This window comes from Mytilus edulis, chromosome 9, assembly GCF_963676685.1.
Source record: "Mytilus edulis chromosome 9, xbMytEdul2.2, whole genome shotgun sequence".
Classification (NCBI taxonomy): Eukaryota; Metazoa; Mollusca; class Bivalvia; order Mytilida; family Mytilidae; genus Mytilus; species Mytilus edulis.
In genome coordinates, this window is record NC_092352.1 from 11095437 (window position 1) to 11115603 (window position 20167).

General features: G+C 32.9%; 1 protein-coding gene across 1 annotated transcript in view; it reads left to right on the plus strand.

Annotated features, from left to right (window-relative positions):
- The window catches only part of LOC139489431 (uncharacterized), a 61032-nt gene that overhangs the window by 36768 nt on the left and 4097 nt on the right, over positions 1 to 20167 (plus strand). Inside the window, exons 21-36 of the mRNA XM_071275753.1 lie at positions 264 to 327; positions 620 to 783; positions 1415 to 1999; positions 2832 to 2974; positions 3731 to 3872; positions 5889 to 6140; positions 8848 to 8890; positions 9671 to 9822; positions 10563 to 10651; positions 11226 to 11271; positions 11592 to 11840; positions 12952 to 13006; positions 16712 to 16881; positions 17720 to 18295; positions 18834 to 19013; positions 19872 to 20084. Of these exons, the coding sequence (XP_071131854.1) occupies positions 264 to 327; positions 620 to 783; positions 1415 to 1999; positions 2832 to 2974; positions 3731 to 3872; positions 5889 to 6140; positions 8848 to 8890; positions 9671 to 9822; positions 10563 to 10651; positions 11226 to 11271; positions 11592 to 11840; positions 12952 to 13006; positions 16712 to 16881; positions 17720 to 18295; positions 18834 to 19013; positions 19872 to 20084 (3123 nt within the window). The remainder of the gene's footprint in view (positions 1 to 263; positions 328 to 619; positions 784 to 1414; positions 2000 to 2831; positions 2975 to 3730; positions 3873 to 5888; positions 6141 to 8847; positions 8891 to 9670; positions 9823 to 10562; positions 10652 to 11225; positions 11272 to 11591; positions 11841 to 12951; positions 13007 to 16711; positions 16882 to 17719; positions 18296 to 18833; positions 19014 to 19871; positions 20085 to 20167) is intronic.

A 20167-nucleotide genomic window follows, 5' to 3' on the forward strand; every position in this document is an offset into this window, starting at 1 on the left:
ACAGGCAGTCATTGCTTTTGACGGCGACACACTCATTCAAAAATTTAAAAAGAATAATCTAGTGTTGCGTTTCTAAAGTGGGTCAGTATATTATGACCAATGAATGATGTCATTTCGCAATTGCTTTCACTGTGCTATGTTCATAACATACACTTCTATGGTTTTTTTTAGTTTGTTGTATAGAGAACATTGTTTATGTTCTTGTTTGTAGTAATTCTACTTACGTAATGCCATACAAACATAATGTTTTTTATTCATTTCAGGAATTTCAAATGTAATACGAACAGGATTTAATGTTGACTTTTTGGATCTAGTGTGCTTAATAAAGTAAGATTCTCTCACCATAAATATTGTTCATAATTCAACATGCTATTCTTATTCAGAGTTTAATTTTCATAGACCAGGTATCATATTTATACTCTTGATTCAAAGACTGCCAACAAATCAACACTTAACAAAGTCAACCACTTCTTTTAATTTCCACTAAAAGATATTAGTGTCTCCTTGAGCAACAAGTACAAATAGTATCACAGCTTTATTTAAAATTTCCTGTATTAATAGTTTATGGTATATTTAAATATACTGGATTATTGTTATGTTTTTAAAAAATATTTTATAGGTATAAAATACAGAAATCAGATATTGGACTGATTGCTTCTATTGGTGTAGGCTTTTGTGATCACAAGGACACAGATGATTGTGTAGCATATATAAATCTTCTGGATAAGGCTGTGTTGCCAATACCAATCTGTAAATCGGATGGAAAAGTTTCATGGCCTCAAGGTAGGGTTCAGAGATTTAAGTATACACTTACTTTTTATGATGCTCCTCCCATAGTTATACCAATTTCTGTCATTTTATCTGATTGAAATCAAACTGTTGCCGATTCTTCTTTTAGGTTATGCATTCAGATATTTGATTCATCAGTGTATAAAAATGATTTACAGATTGAGTTTGCATTTGGGTTTATATGGTTCTAATTAACATACTTTTAAAGGAATTGTAACCCCTGGACTTGAGCTAATTTTTGGTTCATTAATTCAGGGCAAATTTCCAAAAAAAATTCTGCCTTTACTGAAGCAAAATATCACAGCTTCATGTCTGTTCTGGTAAGTATTCTCATAATTGTGTCATATTTCTGAATATGAAACCAAATTTAGAAACTCAAACAAATGGCTTTAAACTGGATTCATCTATCTTTTTGTGACTACTAAATTTCTTTGATTGAAGATTAATAGTACTTTTGTGGATATTTACAATGTGTGATTTAGCCAAAGACTGCATGCTGGCATATAGAACATGTATACTTTGTTGGCTATATAAATTTGGTTCACCTTTATCCAACATATCCACAAAAATTGTGAATCCCACAAATGATAATGAATTCACAGTACAGTATTAATGTCTGTTTCAGATTGTAAGAAAGTTATCCCATTAGATGTTATTTTTGTTGTTGATGAATCGGAGAGTGTTGGAGATAACCATTTCAGAGATTTGATGGATGCCTTGGTTGATTCTGTGGAAAAATTGGCTATTGGTGAAAACTTAGTCCATGTTGGAGTTAGTTTGTTTTCAACTGCAGGAACATCTCGTTCATTGTTACAACTGAACTCTAAATATGATGTAAAGGGTGTTAAAGAAGTCCTGGATGAAGCAGTCTATCAAAAAGGTTCACACTCAGAAATAGATGATGCCATCAAGTACGTCTGTGATAACATGTTTGTAAAAAACAAAGGGGACAGATCAGATGCCCAAAACTACCTTGTTCTTCTATCAACAAGCAAATCTAATTCTGGTGCAGATCCTGTCAAAGTTCAGGCTGCAGCATGTAAAACTAAAGGCATAAGAATTGCTACTGTAGGGATTGGATCAAATACAGATGAAGATTTACTTAAAGAAGTTGCCTATTCTATGCCTAATTATTATCTATCAACTGATTATGATGAACTACCAGAAACTTTGCCTAATCTGGTAATTCAAATGATGGATTGCAGTACAGGTTTGTTCACCTTTAAATAGTGTATGTATGTATCTTAAAGCAATTCGCTAATGTCTTGAAACCATCCATTATTAAAACCGTTAAACCTAACAACAGGCATTGAAAAATGTTTAATCAGCATTAAAGGACATATATACACATTTGAAGCCACAGTATATAATATTTATAATACTTATTGAAGGTATAAGAGATTAGGTTCATTGTGTGCTTTAAATTGTAAGATCAGGGCTCTCATTTGCTCGTCCGTGCGTCCGTTCGTCCCGCTTCAGGTTAAAGTTTTTGGTCAAGGTAGTTTTCGCTGAAGTTGAAGTCCAATCAACTTGAAACTTAGTACACATGTTCCCTATGATATGATCTTTCTAATTTTAATGCCAAATTAAAGTTTTGACCCCTATTTCACAGTCCACTGAACAAAGAAAAAAAATAGTGCGAAGCTCAGGTTAAAGTTTTGGTTAAAGTTTTTGGTCAAGGTAGTTTTTGATGAAGTTGAAGTCCAATCAATTTGAAACTTAGTACACATGTTCCCTATGATATGATCTTTCTAATTTAAATACCAAATTAAAGTACTGACCCCAATTTCACGGTCCACTGAACATGTAAAATGATAGTGCGAGTACTATGGACACATTCTTGTTTTTATGAATATTTATGTTGACATTGAGCAGTTCCAGGATTTTATTTTTTGAAAAAATCTACATGTGTACATACTCTCATGGCACAGATCTTAATATGTTCAGACATCCATCTTACTTCGCCTTCTATCAGAAACTACACCAAACAAACTTACAGTTGGACTTTAATTTTTTTTTTTTAAATCAAACTATCATTTCAGATTTTGTTTCAAATTTTGACTACACTGACTATTTAAATCATGATGTAATCACGGAGAGAATAGAAGAGACTGGAAAGAAAGTTGTGAAGAGAGCATGGAAGAAAGTAACAGAGGAATTTTTAAAGATGCTAGGTCTCCCTGAGGTATGGTATAGAATTGTTGGATTGACTTGAAATAAAGAACATGTTTTTGAGACCAAAAAATGTTGGTGACAGACCAAATAACTTACATATTTGTATTACATGATATTTCAACCCTTATTTTATATTCTGATAGTATTTTAAATATAGATTTCGTTTTAGATATTATTATTTAGTTCTAATGTTATGTTTTGTTAAAACATAGACCTTGCAACTTGAAATTTCATTATATGGAAAGTTTTTTAAACAATACAAAAATTTCCTTTAGTTAGGTTGAATAAAAGTAAAAGGCAAGATAAAATAGGCTTTTTCTTTATAGATCCCTAATTTGAAAATGAATAAGTATTATGAAGCTTACTAGTCCCATCTGTCAGATGTTCACCAGACATTAATCTGTTAAATTTTAATATTTTAATTGAACTTTATCTTACATTTCAAACTTCTTGCATTTATCGTAAAACTTCAAAAATCTGTCAAGAAAAAAAAACCAAACAAACTCGGGGCTGTTTCATGAAAACATACAGAAGTTTCTCAGAAGGCACTTTAAAATCTAAACTATGGGTTGATTTCAAGTAATGTGAAATTTAAGTGATATTCTAAATTAGCTTTGGCTGTTTTGAAAGAGCCATGAGTACCATGCATGTTCAAAGTGAGAAGCCCTCATTATAAATTAAGATTCTGTCATTAAGTATTTAATTTTATGAAGAATAGTAACAAGTTAACCAACTCTTTTTTTTTAATGTGAAATATTTTTTTCAGGATTTTTTACAAAGTACAGGACCATGTGTAAGACCAGACAAGATGAAATCACCAAAGCTTAAAGAAGAGTTGGAGGAAAGAGGACTGAGTACGACTGGTTCTAATGAAGATCTAATATCCAGATTACAAACTGATGATAGAAGTAAGTATTCTGTATTGTACATAACAGTACTTCAGGTATAGTTGTGGCCTATTATCGTTTTTCCACATAAAGAGATATTTCTCATACCACACTGAACAGGGTGTTATTGTAAAATAAGGGATACTATAAATGTGTAAATTTGGTTGGCCTTTCTTGGCAATGTGTTCTGAAATTGCAACATTTTCAATGGCTTAGGTAGGTTAAAGATGACTTTCTTAACTCCCAACCTACCCATTATTGGCACCAAAGATTTGTGTTTTCTTTAATGATATTCAAACACTCAAATGTTTTCTTCCTAAAAATGTCCATTTTAGCTCACCTGGCGCGAAGGGCCAAGTGAGCTTTTCCCATCACTTTGCGTCCGTCGTCTGTCGTCGTTAACTTTTACAAAAATCTTCTCCTCTGAAACTATTGGGCCAAATTAATCCAAACTTGGCCACAATCATCTTTGGGGTATCTTGTTTAAAAAATGTGTCCGGTGACCCGGCCAACCAACCAAGATGGTCACCATGGCTAAAAATAGAACAAAGGGGTAAAATGCAGTTTTTGGCTTATAACTTAAAAAACAAAGCATTAAGAGCAAATCTGACAGGGATAAAATTGTTTATCAGGTCAAGATCTACCTACCTTGAAATTTTCAGATGAATCGGACAACCTGTTGTTGTGTTGCTGACCCTGAATTGGTAATTTTAAGGAAATTTTGCTGTTTTTGGTTATTATCTTGAATATTATTATAGATAGAGATGAACTGTAAACATAATAATGTTCAGCAAAGTTAGATCTACAAATAAGTCAACATGACCAAAATTGTCAGTTTACCCCTTAATTAAGGAGTTATTGCCCTTTATAGTCATTTTTGAATAATTTTCATAAATTTTTGTAAATTTTTGTAATTTTTTAGAATACATTTTCCACTGTAATTACTGGGCCAAGTTCATTACAGATAGAGATAATTATAGCAACAAGAATGTACAGTAAAGTAAGATCTACAAACACATCACGATCACCAAAACACAATTTTAACATGAATTTATCTGCGTCCATTGTTTAATATGCACCATGGTGAGCGACACAGGCTCTTGAGAGCCTCTAGTTCAAAGGAGTAGGTCCAGTAAGACCCCTTTTTGGCCCCAAAATATAGCAGTTTTACAAAATTGTTAAAATGTAAACTTTTAGTCATTTATTGGATAGTAGAAAGGTTCTATTACATAAATATGGGCTCTTTTTGACAATACAATGCACATATATTGAGAACTAGCACCATTAATTCATGCTAAATTACTGAAATCTTCACAATTCCAGCATTTTAGTTAAATTTTAGACGGTTTCCGTGTAAAACGAAAGTGGCCGGATTCGTGTTCATCCAAAATATTGAAATGGAAGTTGTATTTGATGATAATACATAACATATATAAAGATTGAGGATGAACACGGATGTGGCCACTTTCGTTTTTGACAAAAACCATCTGAAAAGTGACATTTTTTCGCATATTTGGTAGATTTCTCATATTTGAGCCTGAATCGGATCGTTTTTAATGACTAAATAAGTTAAAATCTTTCACATAAATTAATTGCATCATATGAAATAGACACTTAAGTGTTTAAAAAGTGGTCAAAATCTTTCGTCAGATGAAACTGAAATTTGAGGCCAAAATCGGTCCTTACCGGACCTACTCCTTTTATGCCACTCTGAAGATTACAAAAATTTTGGAAAGTCTGATTTAACAGTAGTTGATTTTCTCAATACCAAAGTATTCAAACTAATATTTGAATTGAAGCTTGCAAAATCCAAAATAGTTCACCAGAAATTTGTTTTAGCCATAAGAGAAATAGATGAATAAGGATGGATACCAAGTATGCTGCTGTTGTCTTAAAACCTTGAGAAAATATAACTTTAAAAAGACAATCAGTTTGCAGCATCAACTTTGAACCTGTTTATAATGGTAAAATGTTGTTGCTTCCTTATTAATTGAATTCCCTATAAATATGACACTTATTTCATACGTTTCATTGCAGGTTGTGAAATCCTGAATACCACTTTGTCTTTGCCAAAAATTACCAATTCATGGTTGAAGGATCGTCTATATTACTCAATTTCTAATGATTGTCTACATTTAAATGTGTGTATAGATGTTAGCTTCGAAATTGGTAGCTTTAACTATTCCAAAGCTTTCAATGCCTTCCTTGTAGCAGACTTTTGCAAGTTTGTGCTGACCTATGGAATAGAATCAGTAGAAAAATCTATCATTCTAATCAACTACAAGTGGGGTAAGTTGGAATTGTCATAATGTACAATTTGAAAAGAAATGTTAACAACATGTTTTTGGTGTTAATTCAGTATCATTATTAATTCAATATCTAACCTATGCAGGCCTGATATGGATGCACAATATTTTGAATGGCATGTCTTGATATCTTTTAATTATTAGCTCACCTGACCTGAAAGGTCAAGTGAGCTTTTCTCATCACTTGGCGTCCGTCGTCCGTAAACTTTTACAAAAATCTCCTCTGAAACTACTCGGCCAAATTTAACCAAACTTGGCCACAATCATAATTAGGTTATCTAGTTTAACAAATGTGTGGCGTGACCCTGCCAACCAACCAAGATGGCTGCCATGGCTAAAAATAGAACATAGGGGTAAAATATAGATTTTGGCCTATAACTCTTAAACCAAGGCATTAAGAGCAAATCTGACTGAGTTCAATTGTTTATCAGGTCAAGATCTATCTGCCCTGAAATTTTGAGACAAATTAGACAAACTGTTGTTGGGTTGCTGCCCCCAAATTAGTAATTTTAAGAAAATTTTGCAGTTTTTGGTTATTATCTTGAATACTATTATAGATAGAGATAAACTGTAAACAGCAATGATGTTAAGCAAAGTAAGATCTACAAATAAGTCAACATTACCAAAATTGTTAGTTTACCCCTTAAGGAGTTATTGCCCTTTATAGTCATTTGTTAACAATTTTCATAAATTTTTGTAAATTTTTGTAAATTTTTAGAAAATATTGTCCACTGTAATTACTGGGCCAAGTTCATTTTAGATAGAGATAATTGTAACAACAAGAATGTTCAGTAAAGTAAGATCTACAAACACATCACGATTACCAAAACACAATTTTGTCATGAATTTATCTGTGTCCATTGTTTAATATGCACATAGACCAAGGTGAGCGACACAGGCTCTTGAGAGCCTCTAGTTTGATTTCTGATGTTTGTTGGCGTTAACCCCACATCTTATTAGCTCACCTGGCCCTTTGGGTCTGTGTTAGCTATTCACCTCACTTGGTGTATTCAAACTATCATTATTATCTGTTCTTCGTCCTTTGTTTAGATAAATAAAATATGACAGGGTAGAAATGTTCAGAATATGCAGTTCCATCTGGTCCAAAATTTTATGATGACTTGTTAATAGAGTAATTGCTCCCAAATGAGAATTAAAACCATTTTGTTTGTGTTTTTGGCTATTATTTTGGAAACTATGAACAGCGAAAAAAAATGAAAGTACAATATTATCAGAAAGCCACTAATTAATCAAAATTGGCAGCGAGATATTGTCTTGCTGCAACTTATAGGAGTTATTGCCCTTAAATGAGGATTTTTTTTTCCTTTCTAGTTTTTTAGCTCACCAGGCCCAAAGGGCCAAGTTTGGGCCAAGTGAACTTTTCTCATCACTTGGCATCGGTCGTCTGTCGTTTACTTTTACAAAAATCTTCTCCTCGGAAACTACTGGGATAAATTTAACCATACCGAGCCACAATCATTATTAGAGTATCTAGTTTGAAAAAAAGTGTCCGATGACCCCACCCACCAACCAAGCTGGCCAACATTGCTATAAATAGAACATAGGGGTAAATTGCAGTTTTTATGCCCCACCTAGGGGCATTATGTTTTCTGGTCTGTGCGTCCGTCCGTCCGTTCGTTCGTCCGTCCGTTCGTTCGTCCGTCCGTCTGTCCCGCTTCAGGTTAAAGTTTTTGGTCAAGGTAGTTTTTGATGAAGTTTAAGTCCAATCGACTTCAAACTTAGTACACATGTCCCCTATGTTATGATCTTTCTAATTTTAATGCCAAATTAGAGTTTTTACCCCAATTTCACGGTCCACTGAACATGGAAAATGATAGTGCGAGTGGGGCATTCGTGTACTGAGGACACATTCTTGTTGGATTATGACTCTGAAACCAAAGCATTTAGAGCAAATCTGAAGGGGGGTAAAGATGTTTGTCAGGTCTAGATCTATCTGCCCTGAAATTTTTAGACTAATCGTACAACCCATTGTTGTGTTGCTACCCCTGCATCGGTAATTTTAAGGAAATTTTGCTGTTTTTGGTTATTTATTATATTTAACATTATTATAGATCGAGATAAACTGTAAACAGCTGTAATGTTCAGCAAAGTAAGATCTACAAATAAGTCAACATGGCCAAAAAGTTAATGAAGACGGATGCCAAGTGATGAGAAAAGCTAAAAACTTACCCTTTATAGTCAATTTTAACAATTTTCATAAATTTTTGTAAATTTTTACAAAATATTTTCCACTGTAACTACTGTGCCAAGTTCATTATAGATAGAGATAATTGTAAGCAAAAAGAATGTTCAGTAAAGTAAGATCTTCATACACATCACCATCACTAAAGCACAATTTTGACATGAATTCATCTGTGTCCTGTTCAATATGCATACTGACCAAGGTGAGCAACACAGGCTCTCTAGTTTTTATCACTAAAAGTTATAACAGACCTGTATGTTGATCACTGTTGGACAAAGACCATTAAACTGATGAGCCTTTAAAATCTCCAACTGATTAACTTGAATTTGTCAAAAATGCAAGGAGAGTGATACAAGCTCATTTGAACCTCTTGTTCACACTTATCAATCTGTTCTATCAATCTCTCAACTATTTGTTCTTTATATAATTTTAATTGGTTGAAGGGAAACTTTTGTTTAATATGAAATGTTATATTTGTATTTTATAGGTAAATTAGAGACGTTGACAATAACAAAGAATTTTCAAGTTCTGTGAGTTTTTATTCATTAAACATAAGTGCTTTGTATTATCTTATTGTTGAATCAGAGGTTTGTGTACATCTTTTAATCAATGTAAATTGCTTATCTGTCTGTTTACATCCCAATTCTAGAAATTAAAAAGTAGTACAAATGTATGATGTACATTTAATGCTATAGCAACAAAGAACTTCCTGACTGTATAGCAGATGTTAAAAAAAACCTAGGTTTTGGTTTAGTACAAATGAAAACAAAATATAAGCTTTTAAACTCAGTAAATTACCACTACTTATATGTAATTACAGGCACATTTATGATTCAATTGGGCCAACAAATATCTGTTTGTTTAGGATTACCCTACCGTCCCTAATTTGAAATTCATAAATTCCTGACCCTAAGCCATCTTATTTCCATTGTAAAGGGAAAGATTAACTAATCTCTCCTCAAAAGCGTAGTTTAACATCTCCTATCATGCTTATTATAGCAGTTTATGGAATCTGACAACTAGGTTGATGAAAAAATCACTTTGCTTCTGTTTCATTTCGGAGAAAAAAACAAGGGAAATAATTTCCAATTATTTAAAATCAGAGTTGATTTGGCCCATGGACAACTCTGACCATTAAAAAACAGACCACATAACTCAAAATCATGTTGCAGAAAACAAATTGAAAATACTGACCTACGTACCTATTTTTTGGAGGAGGATGTAATCCTAAACAGATATATATTATTTTTGTGGCCTTATTTGTTGTTGTTTTTTTATGTAAATTCCTGACATTGATTATTGTGTTGCAGCCTTATCATTGATAAAGACACAGACAAGAAAGTATTTAAGCTAGATTTTGGTTTGAGAATATGTTTTGAGGGTGACTGTGTGATTGACGAGATGTATTTAGAGGACCATGAAATACCTATTCCTATTTGTAATGAAAATTTCACATTCTCAGGTAAGGAAAACTTGTGAAGTAATATTTTGGCAATGCCAAACACTATTAGATTAAAAGACAGTAATGGCCCAGCTGGTATTAAAAACAAGGGAATATCTCAAAATTTCTATCAATTGTTTTAAAATACACATAGATTTTATAACATAACAGTACTATGTACATTGGCCCTCAAATGTCTTGTTTTATCATTCTAATGTCCTAGTATTTTGGTAAAATTTCTATTGTCAAAGATAATTAGGGTTGACATTGACGTTAATAAAAAAGGTGATTGACAATTTTTCTTAGGTTGATTTCTTAGGTTGATTTTTTAAAGAAGAATAAAATGGAAGATTTGAATTATAAATGAGAGGGACTGAAGAGGGTTTCAAAATCAGGAGATTTTAATTCCCGCCTGAAGAATTTCATTTCTGCTGATTAGCTAAAAATATTTTGGACCACTTAAATGGTATAATTCAATCTTAGCTATCAAAAAAAAGAACAGCTGGCATTTTTATCTGTTAATAATGCTTCATTTAGAAAATACAATTCTGCTAGAATATAGTCTATAAAAGTAAGAGGCATTTTAAGTTGCATGTATCTCCACTTCTGTACTTCAAAAGAAATCTTCACACAGCTGCTGCCTTCAGTAGTAAAGGATTTGATGTAATAGTTTACATTGTGGACATTCCAAATCAGATTGGCATGATGACAGCACACACAATGCTTTGATTTAATTGTAATTATTGTTTTTATCTTTAAAGGAGAGTCTATACCAGATTTAGTAAAATCAATTGGAGGTAAAATGACAGAAGATGCTTTTGATTTAGTACTGAAAGTCTTTGGACTAGATGTAAGTACTCTTACTGATAATTAAAATTATATTTTATATAAAGATCAAAAGATGTGGTATGAATGCCATTGATATAACTATTCACTGGAGTCAAAAAGGTGTGGTTGTAGGAAATTATAGGTCACCCTACAATCTTCAACACTCATACTGTAAAGTCCCCAAGAAAAGAAAATGAAGTTACAATATGAGGAACCATTCACACACGATAAAAACAATTGCCTGATTGACTCCTAACCTGAGACAAACACATATAAATTGTGGTTGAACTAAACATGTCTGTGAGTGCTAAACCATGGGCCTACCTTGAACAGTGCTTCAACAGCACAACTTATTCTTAATGTGCCTGGCCCAAATCAATTGCTTACAATCACTTCATTTGAACTTTGATATCTCCTTTGCAATCACACAACATCTCTTTTATTTTTATACAAGAACAAATTGTAAAAATCAGTTTGAAATGGTTGAAGAGGTAAATCAGTAACAAAGATAGTACCTATGAGGCTGATGAGTTTACACACATACAGGTAGTGGTGAGGTTCTTGCTTGTATGTATATTCTTTATTTATCTTTGCAGAAACACTTCAAGACAGGACCATGTAAAGTTAAAGAAGGACCACAAGGTATCAAAATTTTATGCTGTTATTTAAAATTCTGGATTAGAGTCCTATTTTCTATGTATCTGAAATTTCTTGGCAAACTTTTCTCAGGAACTTTTGAACGGAATGCCTTTATATTTAGTTAGCAGCTTGACAGTTTTAAATGTGATGAGATTTAACATGTTTTGCTTAGATACATTTCTTGTAAGCTGGAAAAACTATATATGAATTGTCTGAAGAGTATACAGTCATAATTTTCATTAATCATATGATGATAGATATAAATATTACCACTACAAGCCTGCAGCATGTAAATTATACAAGAAATGGTTTTGTCTTTTCAGATTGTCCTGTAACTATTAACCCACAGAAGTACCTACCAGCCAGCATCAGAACTATGTTACAGTGTGAAATGACAGATAATTGTTTTGGTTTGGATTGCTGCATAGACTTAACATTCAAACTACCGCTTGGTGATAAGAACGTGACCTTCCACATACCATTCTGGTTCAAATTTAAACCTTGTGACTTTGAAGTTGATGCCAGATTTGGAGGATTTACTTACCAAAAATATATTTTGGATTACAATTGGGGTAATCAATATTTTATGTTATTAAAAGCTAGTAGAAAAAATAATGGTCATCCTTTATAATCATAAGGACAAAGATATGACCCTCAACAATTAGCAGGACCTGGTCCATATAGTAAGCTATAATAGAGTCGTGTAGGGAATTCTTAGCCAAGTCTGAATTTTTCTTCAACAACAAACGAAAAACAAATATGACAGACAGCAACCACAGACAACCACTGAATTCAAGGTTCCAAGTTTTGGACACACATATAACCAATGTGGTGAGGTTCAATATGTGAGTGAGCACTTAGGCCTTTCATAACCTAGGAAATTGGTATGACAGCACAACAAAAGAGCAAACTGTAAAAATCAGATTGCTCATCAGATTGGTTTTAAGCACAAACAAAATAACTCCTAGTGCTAAAAACTACTTCAAAGCCCAATTTCAAATAATGAATAAATCATGTTCTCCCAGACTTATGCAAATCAGTACACCTCTAACAGCTATATATAGTGTAAAAGACATCATAAGCAATCTGAGAATTACATGTTCACGTGCAATACCAAATATAAATATCAAAACGATAAAGAACCATAGGTGTATGAAAATGTCACCATTCAAAATTGGAAAAATAAACAATGGGGAATGAAAAATCATCTTTTAATCTAAATTTCCTGTTTAAAACTGAAATACTGGAAATTCCAAAATTTTTGCAATGTTTTTATTATTTGGAAAATTGTGAGGAGAAAGGTGTCATAAATTAAAGTTTTAAATTTTCCTTGTATTATTTGTATGATAACATTTGTCTTTGTTGTCCAAAAATAACAATAATAAATACACACAATAACTTTTGAATTTAAAGTATTCAAAAGTAAGTTATTAGTTCTGCTACTATTATATTTTCTTACAGTGGTTCCATTGAATAAATATCTGCAGTATATTTAGAAAAAAAATGATTATTAAAAGCAAACAAATTGTTACAGCAATTTTCAGTTTTTTATTTTCGATTTCCAATGTTGATAACAACTAAACATGCATTGAAGTTGACTACATTCATTGTAACGCTATGTTTTGTGTAAAAGAAAAATAGTTATTTCAATGTATTCCATTATTTTTTGAAAATTTATTACAGGTGAAAAAAATGTTTTGTCTATAGGAAATGGTGACCCAGCACCTGTTTCTATTGAGTAAGTTTTGTAGCGAGTATTTTACCTCAGTAAGACAATATAAGAGAGTTGTAATGGGGATACCTTCATGACGAATAACGGTAAAAATTCTAGCCAAATGACGTTAACAGTAATCATTGGTGCATGACGATAAAATGTGCACTTTCTTTTAGACAATGAAACAATCAGACAATTTTGACGAATCACGTTAAATATTTTCCAAAAATAACAGTAACGATTATTATTCGAGACCTCTGACTAATCACAGTAAGAATATTTTGACAAATCATGGTAAAATTTTAATGAATTTGATGCTAATGGTAGCTGAAAATAACCGTTTGACACCCAACAGTAAATGGCAGCACTACCCTCAAATAAGCTGTTTAAATACAATTTAATTTTTCATACAAGAAACAGCTAGGCTTAGGGATAGAGTTTACTGAAAGAAATCTGTGCAGGACAAGGTTGTCACATTATGGTACTGAGGATTCATTCATTTTTATGCAGTTAAGCTGCATTATGCGAGCACCCTAGATTTGTGTTCTACCCAATAAATGCTGAAATACTTGCCATTGTTATTACCTAGCTCGCTACTATGTTATATATAACTAATTGAACACTTTTTTAATACTTTTTATTCTGGATTACAAAAAATATGACCAGAAAAACCTTAAATGATCGTCGATTTATCCAAAAGGTTTGAAGTTACACATAGGAAGTAGTGCTTATTAAGAATCCTTGTGCAGTTCATTATGACTTGTGCTTTTAGCCAAGATGTCAAAGAACAATTGTATGAACTATTTAATTGCCGAAAATCTCTTAAGACAAGTAGTTTAGATTTCCCAAATGGCAAAAGTCGTAGGGATATTGTTTGTCATCAATACGTAGTACAACTACGTCAGTAGTCTATTATATAAGTTCAACTGTTCATGCTGTTGGCGGCAATTTCAAATTAGAAAAAGAAATTTTCGTAGCTTTTCAATTTAGAGGCATGTGTGTAAATTAGCGGTGGTCCCAGGTCCTCGACCTTCCACTTTTGCAAGCGGAATTTCGAATAGGATAGTTGGTTTCTAGCTACACCCTACGTAGTGACCTTCCACTTGAAAGAAAATAAGAAATTACTTTGCAAACCTTTCCACCATGTTCACCAAAGTCTCCAATTAAACGAGCTAAAAACTTATTTTTATCATTATTATTTATGACAGCGATATTCATTTTGTTCAACCGCTAGCTTTATACAGAAAATCGCCGACAAATATTGTAAAAAATTCGAGTAAAATCGTATCTGATTGACAAAAACAACATTGTAAACACACAACAATGGCGGCCGTGAAGACAAAATTTTACAATATCGGATACGATTCCGGAAGCGGATAAGGATAATTCCGGGTTTGGCGATCAATTACTAAATAAATCAAAACAGATGAAAAAATAAATCTATGCATGGTAAATGAATATAAACACTAGAAGATATATGTAAAAGAAAGAAAAGGCAGAAAAATATTTTATACAGCAGTGGCGGATCTAGAAATTTACATAATTGGGGGCTCACTGACTGACCTAAGAGGGGACTCGCTTCAGTCACGCTTCAATGATTCCCTATATAAGTAACCAAATTTTTTCCCAAAAAGGGGGGCCCGGAGCCCCCTGCCCCCCCCCCCCCCCCTAAATCCGCCTCTGTACAGAAACTCAAAATTACTTTTTGACAAATTTTAATTTAAAAATCCAATACAACGTGACAGCTGGGAACAGTATATCTAAAAATATACATATTCATGGTCACAGTCTAAATTTTCTTTATCAGTGATAAATGATGATAATGCATGTGAGATGCTTTTAAAGTGTAAACATATTACTGCAATTTCGAAGGGTTATTTGTTTTTCTCAATTTTGAAGGGTCAATTAAAGTAGCTGAAAGTGTCTTTCTTTATTTTCACAAATAATGCAACTATATTATATATACCTAAATGTAAGTAAATCATATGATATATAGGTGGCATTCTTTGGGCCACTCTACCCCCTCCTGTTTGATAACTTGGAAACGGTCGAGCTCCCCACCCCTAAACCATATGAGGGGCAGATCCAGGATTTTAGGTTAGGAAGGGCGCAAACTTAAATTTTCGCCAAGCAGAGCGAGGCTAAAAAAAATTTGAGGTAAAATTATCGGAATATTCTTTATTAAGCTGAGAACAACCCATGCTTTGCAAATTTAAGGTGGGGTGCAACCATATATATTCATGTTTGTGACAATATGAAAAATCATATGAAATATAGAAAGAGTCGCTGGGGGTCACCCACCCTTCCTGTTTTAGAATTTAAAAATGGTCCAGATCCCCACCCCTAAACCATATATATTCATGTATGGGACAATATAACAAATCAGATGAAATATAGGGGAGTCCCTTGGGTCACCCCACCCCCTCCTGTTTGAGAATTTGAAACCTGTTGAGATCGCCACCCCTTAACCATATATTCATGTACGGGACAATATAACAATTCAAATGAAAGATAGGGGAGTCCCTGAGATCACTGTACACCCTCCTGTTTGAGAACTTGGAAATGGTCAAGATCCTTACCCCTACATCATATATACTCATGTATTTGACAATATAACAAATAAAATAAAATAATTATAACTAATTAAATGAAATATAGATGGAGTCCCTGGGGTCACCCTACCCCTCCTGTTTGAGAACTTTGAAACCAATGAGATCCCCACCCCTAAACCATATATATTCATGCATGGGACAATATAACAAATAAAATGAAATGTAGGGGAAGTCCCTAGGGTCACCCTATCCCCAGTGGCGGATCCAGAAATTTTCGTAAGTGGGGGCCCAATGACTGACCTAAGAGGGGGCCTGCTCCAGTCACGCTTCAGTGATTCCCTATTTAAACAACCAATTTTTTCCCAAAAAGGGGGGGGGGCCCTCAATCCTCTGCCTACCCCTACCTGTTTGAGAACTTGAAAACCGTTGAGATCTCCACCCCTAAATTATATATATTCATATGTATAGGACAAAATAACAAATCATTTACATTTACTTTGGGCAGGTCAGTCAGACCTCACCTTTGATCCCTGTTGTAGTGAACATTTGTCTGATTCGTGTCTCATAACTTTTGTACTATAGAACAAAAACTCAGTTTTCTTTCCAGGGAAACCAGTCCGTTCATACAATTACATGTTCATACTAAGTCAACTTGAACTTCTAGCAGTCAAATAAAACCAAAGTTAACTACCAAGTAGAACAACTGCAATCATTGGGAACTTGTACCACTGCAGATTCACCATAAAAAATATACATTGATATATGCATTGCTTTTGAAACCTTGATAACATATAAATTATTTGCCTTAATAAATAAATCATTACATAAACATGAATGGACTATATATGAATGTTTAATGTTGAGGCAACATTGCCACAGTTTTCATTATTACGGTTGCCTTGTTTTTTGGTTAACTGCCTTCAGCGCTTACAGCGCTTTGATTGTAGGAACAATTGTACATACTCATGCTATTTCAACATTTGATATGGTTTTGTTTTTTAGTTGATTAGATTATAATAGAGAAAAATGATGTTGAATTATTAGTGTCATATTGTTATTAACAGTTTTTTTCAATTAGATATTTTTCAGTCCATACAATTCCAAAAGTTATAAAATCTTCCAATTTTCTTCTCCTTATAATAGCTGTGATCTTCATATTTTCTTTTGAATTTATTAGGTATACACTTGACAAGATGAAAGGTGGTCAGGGCTTCATCATAGATGCCAAGATCATCATCTGTTTTCCTATTGATGGTGAATCATTCTGTGCTCCTGATGGGGGAATTCACATCTTAAAACAACAAAAATTTCCTGTCTGTTCCCAAGATTTTTATGACTGGATAAAAGGTATTTATGAATATCTTAGATTTTGGATTATTATTTATTTGTATAACATTTATATATTACAAAGAAATGAAGTCATAAAAGGAAAATATTTTTTTTTGTGAATAAACCTACTGAGAAATTGGGTACAAACATGTATGTTAACCTGAATATTCCTAAGAGCCTACCTTAGTCTTTAAACCTTTTACAGTGAAATTGGGCAAATATATTTTCACCTGTTACTTTCTTGACTGAAATGTAATTTTTTTCAAGTACTAGCTTTAAGCCAAAAATTGTAAACAAGTGTTGTGTTCAACCAAATAAAAACATATCTTACCGATGAAAAAATCTTCAACAAATGGATGTGAACCAAAAAACAGAGATAAATATAATACAAGTGGATCAGATTCCAGAACCTGATAAGGCTTTTTCCAGGTTTGCCTATGAAAATTAAAAAAAACAAATTCTGCCAACCCTTTTTTTCCACTGGTGTCACGAGACATATATTTTTTTAAGTCTTTTCAGTTTATTTTTTTTTCTTTCTGTGTTTTAATTTGTAAAGCCTTTCAACTCTTCCTGGAACTTAGAAGGATTCATCTAAAGTTGCATGTCACATCTGGTGATAGTTGACAAACATGTTTCTTTTTGGGGGGAAAGGAGTTATCTATTAACAGAAATAGACATGCTATTTTTCTCAATTTTCATCTCAGATTTTACAGAGTGTTGAATATATTAAGATACAATTTAATTGTTTTTTTTTTATTATGTCTTGCTTTGACATGTAATAGAACAATTTGTTTAAAACAATTTTATACATGTTTTAGTTCAATTTTTTCCAAAAAAAATTATTTTGATATTATAGACTGTGAAACTGCATTGCCAGCGGATATTATATTTGTTTTGGATGAGTCTGGAAATGTCAACCAAGATGTTTTTACTGTATCATTGGAAGCTATATCAGAGGCCACAGGCAAGCTAGCCATAGGTGAAAATCTGATTCATGTTGGAATGTCTATGTTTGGTGGAACTGGTACCTCTAGAACAAGTTTTGACCTGGATACCAGTTTTGAAAGAAAAACAGTACTTCAGAGTATAAGAGAAACATCATTCAACAAAAAAGAAAATACTGATATTGGTGATGCTTTGAGATATGTGTGTGAAAACATGTTTGTTCCCAGTAAGGGTGACAGAGGAGATGTAAAGAAGTATGTCGTGTTGATGACCAATGGTCAGTCTAACAGAGGGAGCACTCAGACAGGAGTAAATACCTGTAGAAATAATGGTGTTACAATCATAGCCGTGGGGATAGGGGATGGTATTAGCAGGACGGAGATGTTATCTGTTGTACAGGATCCTAATCATTTCATCAATACAACTTATGAGAATCTACATTCAAGCCTTGAAGAAACTATTATTGAATCTATTAAGTGCAGTGCAGGTATATATTAAAAACTTTTATCCAGCATTTTTTATCGAAAAAAATAATTAACCTTCAAAAAGAAGATTTTACAGTAACTTGTGCAAGCATGTCTTACTTATTAATTGCTTACCTGTTTCAGATATCTAAACTGTGCAGATTTAAGCAAAGAATAATACAGATTGTGTACTGTTTAAAATACACCACATAGGTATTTAGAAATCTGAGCCTGTTGATCGGAGCATCTACAGCGCTTTAACTAGTGAAGTCTTACAACAATTTCTTTTCTGTTGTGGTATCAGATATTTTCTATTATGATGTCATAATTTTATGGGAATCTTTGTGCTGTCCAGTAATGTCACAAAGAAAGATAAGGTATATCCTAGATGGATGTATAAGTTAATTCAGAAACAATTTTTACTTACCATGCTTTATATATATGCTTTATCTGAAATTGCCAGTAAGTTTTCAAAGTTCAAATTTGCTATTTTTTGTTTAAAACATTATTCTTTTTTTACTATTAAATAAAATTATATTAATCAAATTATATTTATTTCAGACGTTTCATCTTTCATTTCTGGTTGGTTAAAACAAGCTGGTATGGAAGTTTTGGATGGAGTGAAGGAAGGTGGTAAACAATTGATACTAAAAAGACTCGGCCTGGAAGATTTTTTCAGCGGACCAAAGTGTGACAAGGAGAGAAAACCCTTTACTCCAAATGTTGGAGGATGGAATAATGGTAATTATTATACCTTACATATATTTAAAACAATTCTTTTGGGTGAAACGTAAGCACGTGACATGGAATAATTTAGTTAATTTTCATTTAATTGCAAGGAAGGACGAATAACCATAAAAATTTACACCAGCGGTGAATAACCCTATTATTCACTGGTAAATAACCTTTTCAGCTTGTTTATTTGTACTTGAGTTACCTCCCATGCAAATGACATCACAGACATAAATAAACAAAATGGCAGCGTTCACGTGACACTGGAAGCCCATCGAGAGACGAGGAAATATGGCATTGGACATAAATAGAGCTGAGAGTGCCAGCAGCCGATGATATCATTTATAAACGGTCCTTTTCAGGGCCATCAATATTTTACAAAAAGATTCTACTTTTGTTGTAAATTCGAGAAAAATCGAACACAAATGTATTTTCAAACGTCAGTCTGTGTGTTATGTTAAAAATATAGACTAGTAAGTGTTTGAAATGCCCTTCTACTGTTAGTTTGGTATAATAAAACAATTGTGGCCACTTAGAATTGATGAATATCCAAAATTGTCAACCCTCAATAGTTATTTCACTTTGCCTGCTCCCTCAATGAAATAACCTTCTCGTGTTGACATTTATGGATTTTCACCTCTTCAACGGGCCATAATTGTATATTGTCTTGTCAGTAATTGTTAAAGGAGATACACATGTTCTTTCATGACCTTGTCTATATATAGTTGTCAGATAAGCACTTATATGAGAACGGTCATTGATATATCTTACTAAGTCTATTATATGAATAAACAAGACAATATGTGCTTTGATAACATAAGTTATTTAAGAACTACGAGGGATTTTACATGTTTTTATCTATTTCAGAGTGTCCATTAGGAATACTTGATAAACCAGAGCTACCAGACAAGATGGCTTGCCATTTTAAGGATACCTGTACTGGAATAGAATGCTGTATAGAAATTCCTTTTCTAGATGTAACATTACATCCTTTCTTCATCATTGACCCATGTGAATATACCTTAAACTATGGTGTCAACACAATTAATGAAACTATCCAGCTTATTAATTATGAATGGGGTATGTTTTTGATACACATATTCAAAAGTAACTTCTGTTGTTAAAACAAAATTGAAGCATTATATGTTACCACTGGATATGCT